The sequence below is a fragment of the Dromaius novaehollandiae genome, chromosome 3 (genome assembly GCF_036370855.1).
Source record: "Dromaius novaehollandiae isolate bDroNov1 chromosome 3, bDroNov1.hap1, whole genome shotgun sequence".
Taxonomy (NCBI): domain Eukaryota; kingdom Metazoa; phylum Chordata; class Aves; order Casuariiformes; family Dromaiidae; genus Dromaius; species Dromaius novaehollandiae.
In genome coordinates, this window is record NC_088100.1 from 71,445,425 (window position 1) to 71,454,882 (window position 9,458).

The following is a 9,458-nucleotide window of genomic DNA, read 5'->3' on the forward strand; positions in this document are numbered from 1 at the left end:
CGCCCCCGCCGCCCCCCGCCGACGCCGGCGGGAGTTTTATGACTGCGGCGCCGGCCGTGGCGCAGTCCCGGCCCCCGGGAGGCCGCCGCCCCGCCGCTGCCGGCGGCAGGTGCCCGCCGGCGCGGCAGCAAAGTTTCCTGTGCGGGGGGCGCCGCCGCCGCCCCCTCGCCCGCCGCTGCCTTACCTTGGCGGGCTCCGCCGGTGGCTCCGGTGCCGGCGGCGGCTCGGCGGCGCCGCGGCGGGGCTCGGCGGCGGCGGGGCCAGGCGGCTCGGCGGAGCTGCCGGCGCCCATGGCGCTGCCCCGCGGCCGTGCGGAGCGGCCGTGCGGGGGCTGGCGGCGGCGCCGCGGCGGGAGCGCAGGCGGGAGTGCGGGAGCCCGGCTTTCTGCAAACTCCTCTAGGGCGAGGGGAGGGAAAAAAAAAGCGAGCGCGCGCGAGAGAGGAGAAAATCATCTCCTCCCCTTGTCCCCCCGCCCGTCTCTCCCTCTTGCTCCATCACATGAGCAGAGCCCCAGACACGCCTTGCAGCATCAAACCCGGCTGATAAGGAGCGGCGAAGGGGGGCAGCGCCCTGCCGCCGCCGCCGGCCCCGCCGCGCCCGGGCCGGTCCCCTCGGCGGGGAGGGCGGCCCCACCTCCGGCCCCTCGGGCCCTCCCCGGCCTTCCCCCGACGGCCGTTGCCTTGACTCAGCGTTTCTTCCCTTCCCTTCGCCGCGGCCGGGGCCGGGCGGCTGCCTCTCGCCGCACCCCCGGGGCCCCCTCGCCGGGGGCTGCGCACCCGCCCGGCCGCGCCGGCCCCTGGCTGCCGCCGCCCCCGGGCGCAGCCCCGGGCCCGAGGCTTCGGGGTGCTGGGGCTGCCAGAGCTGGGGCTGCCAGAGCTGGGCCTGCGCGCGGGAAGGCAGAGGCAAACCCAAATTTTGGCCGATACACAACAGGAGGGTCCTACGTCTCAGGCAAATTCGTGGGGGGGAGGATAACGCCCCCCCCTTTTTGTCAAGCAGGACAGGTTCTCTTGTATTAATTCATGCCAGATTAAATGGTAAAAGCAAAACAACATGGCATTTTCTCTCCTGACCCTGAACACACACAGCTTCCTTTCCCATGTCACAGGAGCCGGACCAGCATATAAAACAGGGGAGCATGCTCTTAGCCAGTACTTTCCAAAAGTATCAACAGGGAAATGCCACACGTTAAAATAAACTAACCACAATGCGGCAAGTGGGCTGCTGGGTGCAGTCAGTGTTATTTTTTATTTCTTCACCGTAAGTATAATTTTTTTTCCCCTAAATGTATAAAGCTATCCATCCTCTAAGGAGCTCATAGTTTAAATCGTGTGATCTAAAGAGTTCATAGTTCAAACCAGATATCATGTACCAAACAACCATATACAATTTGCTTTAGAAAAATTAAAACAATCTTCACCCATCAAACCACTGGTTCATTTGGAAAAAAGTACTTTTAAAAATCCATACTACAAATAGCCTGATCTCTGCACATAGGTCAGTCTTTTCTCCAGAACAACCAGGACACACCAAGTCACTAGCTGGAAAAGCCACTGCAGCAATTCCCTTCCGTTCATATGAGAATCTATCAGAGTCTTTAACATTCAGCAGAACAAAACTGCTGTTGTGGATCATTTACATGGAATCACCATCTTTCCCTTTCAACTCGTATCTCATTTTCAGATTAACCTTTATTTCCTATATATGTGTGATGGGGCAGGAACACATTGTCCTAAAGCATCAATTTGCCTAACAGTTTTCTTAATTATTTTTTTCCCCGGGAAATGAATATCAGAGCACTTGTTTTACAGAAGGACAGTAAGAAAGGAATAAAAATCCATCGTGTGGTGAGCTGGTTCACAGAGGTGGAAATAAAAACTAAAAAAAAAATGGTAGGTAACCCTAAGCTTGGGCTGGCCGAAGCTGCCCGGGAGCTGCGCTGGGAAGGGCAGGGTACTAGAGCCCTCAGTGCAGGGCCACTCAGGGAAAGGTGCTGGCTCCCACCCAGTCTTTGAGGCTGGGCATACGGAGGAGCCCTTCCCTTTGCTTCTGGTGCTAATGTAGTGTGTCCAGACAGTAGATACAGATGTGCTTTAGATTGGGCCTATGAGACCATTTCTGCAGTAAAATATTAATAACTATATGTAAGTGATGGTGAATCAGGCCATAGTAACTGACAAAATGCCTAGGATTTCTCTGTGAAGCAGGACTGCTTTACAGTGCACGTTTTTCTTTCTCTCTGTTGCCAGCTGAAGCTCATTCTCCGGTTCTGTGTCGCAGCGTCTCTCCTTTACGATGGCACAGCACGCATGTACGTGGCATCGCCCAGGGCTGGCGATGCTTCACAGCCACCATGTACGCGTGTAAATTGTCCGCGAAGAGACAGGTTAATGGGCGAAGACGAGCCTTCCTCAGAACGAGGTGCCTGGCAGGGAAAGAGAGGAACAAGTCCCTAGACTGTGAAGTCAAAGCTTTCAGTAGTGTGCTGACAGTCTCTGTAGAAGAACTTCCCCGTAACCAGCCTATCCTCCTGCATCCCTTATCAGCCAGCACCCATGGAAAAGGGAGCTGGCAGCCCTCTCCAGCAGCCGTGGTTTTGCTGAGGGAGGGCCAGCCCTGCGAGTCAGCAGCACATGGAGCAGCCAGGAACGGCACTCGTTGCAGGGGAGAGGAGTTCAGGGCTTTGCAAGGAAGTGCCTCAAGAAGGGAAATGCAGTATAATTCAAAATCTGGGCCATATCTTTGCTCTTTTCACTGCCCGTTGACCACAAAATGCTTTCCTTGCAAGCAGCTAGAACATGGCCTCCTTTCTCCCATCTAAAATTGCTTTTTAACCCTTTTGCTTATGCCCCACTGCAGGAGAGCTGCTGGGCCTGCCCTGTAGCTCGCTACACAGCCTAATGCTGGGCTTTCTGCTACATGAACCAGTGGTCTGATAGCATGGTTGCAAACATTGCAGCTGAATGCCTCTAAAACCCACATACAGATCATTTTTTGAATGCAGATTTCTTCCTTTTCACTGGAACTCTCCGGCTACATCTATATTGCTAAATAAAATGTGTTGGGGACTGCTTTTTGGCTTCAAGGTTGAGCACTGCAGCATTGCCTGCATGCACAAGCCTAAATTCTCTCTCCCTCCAAGAAGCAAAGGTGCAAACAAGCAGCACAACCATGGGCCAGTGGCCCAGCCGTGTTTAATCACTAGTATGGGCACAGTCTCTGTGTCCCGTCTCACTGCGTATATTGGTGTTCTTTCCTTTTTTTTCTGCTTTTGTTGCTGGTGGGTTTTTTTTTCTCTGGCCCAAAGGCTGGTCAGGCCTCTTTTAGCCTCTCACGATGCTTTGTACCCTGTCTATATAGAAGGAATCATGATGCATGACAGCTCTGATCCTGGCATGCGTCGTCCCGTGTTTCTCTGGCTTCTGCGTATGTGCTGGGCAGAGCTGTTATTGTCCAGACCCTTGCGCTGAATGGTGCAACTGCCTTTTGCTATGTGGGGGTTTTTCTCAGGCACGAAGTCTGTTTCTCTTGAGAGCTTTTCCAGTAAGGTGGAATCACATATACTTCAAATGGTCTGCTTCCTAAAATCATCAAAGTTGGCATTGATGTAAGAATATTCAAGCTCCTGACAGAAGTATGCAAGTTTAAGTTTCAGGAAGAAACCAAGGAAGTCAAAGGGATAATAATTAAAGTGCTACTGGCATGTTAAGTAGACCTATTTCCAAAACAGTGTCTGAGAAAACTCCTACTAACAGGTCCAAGCATGGACCTTCAGAATGGCTGGAAAATCTTTTAGCTTCCTAGTTAGCATATAAATACTTTAAACTTCTTTGAAACCTGGAGAAGTTCCATGATGAGATTTGAAACTCAGAGTCTGTGGATGAGGCTCAATTCACTCACTTTTTAAAAATTTTAAAAATTTTAAAATTTTTGCAAATGCTGGTGCGTTTGTAAAGATGATGTGAACCACACCAGGTCACCTCAACCAGTGCTGGTGACCTTTTCTTCCCCAAAGTATTTTGCACCGTCGTTTGCTATTTTACCCTGTCCGCTTCTTATGGCCTAGACCCCGATGGTGTGTGCGAGTGCCGCTGCTGGCAAGCCCGCGTGGGCCCTTTGCCACTGCTGCCTGCAGTGGTGTGCCTGCTGCGGGCATGGCGCTGCCTGCCCAGCCTGGCCTCCATGCCATGGGCTCCCTGTGTCGCATCCAGACCATCTGTTCATGGGACTGTGCACGATGATAGCGACTGGAGGTACTGGCAGCTGCCCGGAGCCCTGTTTACACTAACACTCCTACTGCTTTTATCAGTAGTGGAGCTGCGCTGGGATATTTTTGGCATAAAAGCTAAGTGGAAACATATCATATAAGTGTTCTTGAAAGGGGAAGCTCTCTAGAACGTACCTTAGATCTGGATAGTGAGTGCAGTGCTCTGGCTGCAACGCAGCTGTGTTTAGCAGCTATGGCCAGCTTCGTGGCCCCCCCCTCCATTTCTGGTCAGTTGTCATAGGAAATCTCAGGATGCTGTTACAAATAAATTTGTATACCTAAGAAGCCAATATGTATCTGCCACTGAATAGAAAATATTGGTGACAAGTGTGAATGGAAGAAAATGATGATAATATCCATGTAAAAATAGGTTGCTTGCAAGCAGCATTGATGAGGCCATCGGAAGAAACAATGCTAAAGGAATAAAGTTTGTAAAATAAGCTCAGAGGAAACCATTTCATTAGTTCCTAGAAGTTAACATACCCCAGAAAATCACATCGATATACAAAATGAGCAGAACCTCTAAATCCAATACACTCACATCATAGATGTGATCTGTATCAGAAAAGAGTTATTAATGAAGAAAGGTTCGTGTACATAGCTGTGCAATTTAAAAAGCAGTGTTAATAGCAGACGTTGATTTTCAGTTTTGAATTTGAAGATTATTTAAGTAAAGGCCTTACTTTTGAATAAACAATGTGTCATCCAGTGCCTATTTGCACTTTATGGCAGGTCCCAGATACCGTTATTTGACAACCGGGAGCCATACTGGGAAAGGTAGACCCAGTATGTAGCTTAGTTTTTCTCCTCATTTTCTCACTTACCCTGCTCTTCACAAGTGTGTTTGACAAGTATGTAAAGCCTATAGTGTAACTGCCATCACTTGCCAGAAGGCAGCTCTTCATGGGGCCGTGGGACAGAGCAAAAGACCACAAACACCTGTCCCATTGGGAGTTTGACCAAAGAGATGCACAACATTGACTGGTCAATGCCCAAATGATGCAGTTTCAGCCCTACAAGAGCTCTGATTGCTGGACAGCATCCTTATCTGTCTGTATCAAAATACGGGGGTTTCCAGGAGACAATGTTTTAGTGGCCAACCTTAAAAAAGACAGTGGCTGGAAAGTTTTTCTTCCATAGAAGAGAAATCTTTGTCTTTATAGAGAAAAAAATGAAGTGCACTATATAACTTTTTTTAGAGAAGAAAAAAGCTCAAAGGAATCCATTTTATAGTGTCGCTGTAATGCTGGATGATCTGGTTTCCTGATAAGGAAAGGAAGGCTAGTCCTAGTTTGTAGTTTGGATTCATATTATTAGTTTGGTAGTCATGCAGTGTAGTAAGGGAATAAATAATGCAGTGCATGGATGCAAGGACCATAGAGCGCCAGTGTGGACACCAGCTTACAGGCAAGTTTAGTGATAGTGGCAAAGATATAAAGGCAGAGGAATGTGTCCTCTACTGCAGTGTTTTATCTACTGCATAGATAAATGCATCTGACCCAAAAAACCTTTCAGTCAGTGCTCTGAGGAAATTCCTCATCAAGGAAGGAATGTCCAGGGAAAAGAGATAAAGAGACACAGAAGCACAAGCTCTCCATAATACCATTACCCCATTGTCTCAGCAGCAGATGAGTGACGCGGCTTTTGTCTTCAGGAGGAAATCCCTGCAGATTGGGCACTGAGAGCACTGACCATTTAGAAATGCTTTGACACTACTGATGTTATCATGGCAGCCAAGAGGAATGGCATGGCACAGGGGCAGCAGGCGCTGAAATCTCACTCTAAAAATCAAATTTGAGTTTAGTATAGAATGAGAGAATAATGCAGGTAGGACAGGACCTCCAGAGCTCATCTAGTCCAAACTCTTGCTCAAAACAGGGCTAACTTCAAACTTAGATCAGGTTGCTCTGGACTTTGTTCAAGTGAGTTGTTCCTCATCACCTATTAGCAGGGCCTGTACTGTAAGGGCAAATCAGTAGGTGAAGAAAACACCTTCCTTCTCTTGCCAGAAGCTATAAGCTTTGAGCCTGTGCTGCTGAGAGATTTCGCATTCTCTGCAAGCATGAGCATAGCCCTGAGATGCCCTTTCCTCTGTGCAATGCAGCCCTCCGGTCCCTGCAGCAAGCCTGTGTATCCCCCAAGCAGGCTGTGCCACCCTGAGAGGACACTGCTGCCACTGCCCCGGCAGGCACTGGGCTCTGCCAGTGACCTGGACAGCCATGTCCTCTCTCAGGAGCCCCGTCCCATAGAGCAGGATATAAGCCTGCTCTGCACCCCGCCCCTGGCAAGATTACCTGCCCCTCAGGCAATGTCTCGTAACATTTTGTGGCTCCTGGCTCAGCCCAGCGACACTTGCTGTGTGAATGCTGTATAGGCCACATAATCCTTCCTCCCGTGATGCACTCCTGGAACAGGGTGGAACAATTTTTCAGAAATTTCTATAGGTGGGAAACAGCAAAATGTTTTCTGGAATGCAATACAGGCAAACAGAGTGAGAAAAAAGAATTATAAGGAAGCACACAGACCACCAGGATTGTGTCTTAGTACATTCTTCCTCTGGCCTGAACAAATGCTCTCCTGCTCTGCTAATATCCACCCAGAATGCTGCTGTAAGGATAATTTTCCTAGCCCGTTACCTTGACCTTTCTGTGCAGCATTCCTCTGGCTCTCCATCAAGCATGATTTATTTGTCTTTGTCTTCAAGAACCCCCTGCATCTAACCCCACCATATTTATAATCTGTCTTTCAGTATTGATGACGGTCATGGCTACCTGCCTTCTTCATTTGCTTTTGAGCTTTTCCCACAAGTCCCCCTGTGCTTTGTCTTATGCCGCTCCTTATGCTTGGAGGAAATGTCCTTCAAATCTTTCATTAAATCATGCTTTTGACATACTGTCTACAGAAAACAGAACAGCAGTTGGGTAGTTATGTGGCTGATCTATGATTACTGCCCAGCACACTCAGTAATATCACTTCATTATTTCCTTGCATTCCTGCATCGGTCTGTACATATCTATTGCGGACTCATCAGACTTCTTTCTCTGAACATGAGAGTCACACCTTGGTCCTGAATCTCCTGCCTCCACGCAGTGAGATGTCCGGTGCTTGTGCTGCTGCGTCAGGGTTTCCCCTCACTCCAGGCTGGCCATGCGGGGCCCTGGCACTTTGCTTCGCGCTCGCAGGGGTCCTGCTGGGAGGCATATTTCCCGGGCAGCCGCTTGGTTCCCTGGCCACCCGCCCATCTTCTGAACCCGTTTTCATAGGCATGCACAGTCGTCAGATGATCCCTGCGCAGGTGACACCTCCCTCCTTTTCCTGAACTCCTGCACATGGTCTGAACTCAGGGAAGCTGAGAGATCTGTTGTTTCCGTTACTTTGTAATGAGCTTGTAAATTCTCTGATGCAAGGAATGCATTTTTGTTCTGTGTGATATAATGCCAAATATAATGAGGTTCTATCTATGACTTGGTGTGCCTATTCCTATAGTAATACAAAAAATAAATAGGGCTTAACTACTCATCATTTATAGTTTTTGTCATGAGTAATCAATAGAAATTGTAGGCTTGTCACTTGACTGAGTACAAAGTAAAAAGAAGCACCCAAACTTTTAATGAGAAGCTTTTAACCTTCTGTCAGAGTGATCGAAAATAAGCTTACTTCCAGAAAAATAACGAGCAGAAATATAACCAGAAAGATAACCATCGTATTTCAGACTTTTAAATAATTCCTGAACTGGGACTCTAATTCAAAGCATTTTTAGCCCCTTTGTTGCCAAGGCACGTAAGAAAGATTACTGATGCGGGAAAGAAGCTAGAAGTCGAGCAAGTGTAGGTCATTTCTATAGCCCAAATTTTGCCTTAGTCATTGTACAAGAGGGCACTAATATGCCTGATAAGCAAAAACCTTGTAGAATGGTGAGAATGCTCTACTATATTTTTGTGGGTTCACGTATTAGTCTTTAACTAGGAAAACAAAAAGTATAAAGCCATTGGGGTAGAGACATGTCTATCTGTAAAGTGTCATAAACAGAGGTAGAATGTAAATCAACTTTTACAGTTTTTAACACATGGAAAGGTAAATGTTTTTCTTTATAGTTTTCTTTAAACTTTTTACACTTTTATAACAATAACAGCACATTCTGAGTCAGGCTAATAAATGCTCCCTGCACCTTCATTGTAACAACAAGAACAATGACACAGCTGGTGTTATTTCTATGGCCAGCCAAACTGCCACTGCATTTGAAGTGATCCTTGATAAGATATCAAGTGAAAGAAAGAAAGAGAAAGAGAGAAAGGAAGAAAGAAGGAGCAGTCCTCCCCCACTTCAAATTCTTCTGGCTGACCTGTCAGCTTCTATGTTACTACATTTGGACTTGAATTTCTCACCAAGGTCAGAGCAGATTAGAAGCTGCTTTCATATCTGACAGAAATATTACTCCCTTGTGAAGAGGGGGTGTATCTTGCACGTCTTTAAGTGGAAAAAAAGTTCTGTCTTCTCAAACCGGCAATGTGGAATACATTGAGGCATCTCAGTATTAACTCAGATTTGCACCAGCAGGTCATCATCTTTCTATAATCCTACTTCCTCCCTTTTTCTATTTGGCTCTAAACAGCAGACTCTAAAAGCACAACTGAAAATACCAGAAAAATAAAACAAGATGTGAAAGATCATGTGATCTTCTCATGATCACTAGCATTCATTTATTTTATGTTGTTTGTGGGAAATATTTAATATTATTTTTGTCTAAATCATCCTTGAAACACAACAACTGAATTATGTGCAGCCAGACGAGTGCTTGATTTCAGGAGTGACCTCAGGACTCACATTTCCTCTTGCCTCAAGCTCAATTCACATTTGTAGGGAACTTGCTCAGTAGGAAACATGTTTTTCTTAAATGTTCAACAGCTGCATGGAAGCTAGGCAGCAGGAAAAACAGAGGGGCAGACAAAGGATAAAAATAATAATACTGTATTCCCCTCTTCTCTTTTATAGATCTGGTTCCCTCCAAAAGAAAAGTAAGAAAAGAAAGTCTGAAAATGCCGATGTGATGAAACTGAGACACACAGGTTGAATGGCATGCCAAAGGTCATACAGAAGTCTGTTGCAGACATTGGAACAAAGCACAATATCCTTATTCTAGCAATGCTTACAAAATTGTCCAGCTCTGCCAGCATTAGTAACTAGATGCCCC

At 47.2% G+C, this 9,458-nt stretch overlaps 1 protein-coding gene across 2 annotated transcripts in view; it reads right to left on the reverse strand.

Moving 5' to 3' along the window:
- The window catches only part of AKAP12 (A-kinase anchoring protein 12), a 31,687-nt gene extending 31,048 nt beyond the window's left edge, over window positions 1-639 (reverse strand). For both annotated transcript variants that reach the window (XM_064509156.1, XM_064509155.1), the window contains exon 1: window positions 185-639. In XM_064509156.1, coding sequence (XP_064365226.1) covers window positions 185-292 — 108 coding nt within the window. In that variant the 5' untranslated portion in view covers window positions 293-639. The remainder of the gene's footprint in view (window positions 1-184) is intronic.
- Between the last annotated feature and the right edge of the window lie 8,819 nt (window positions 640-9,458).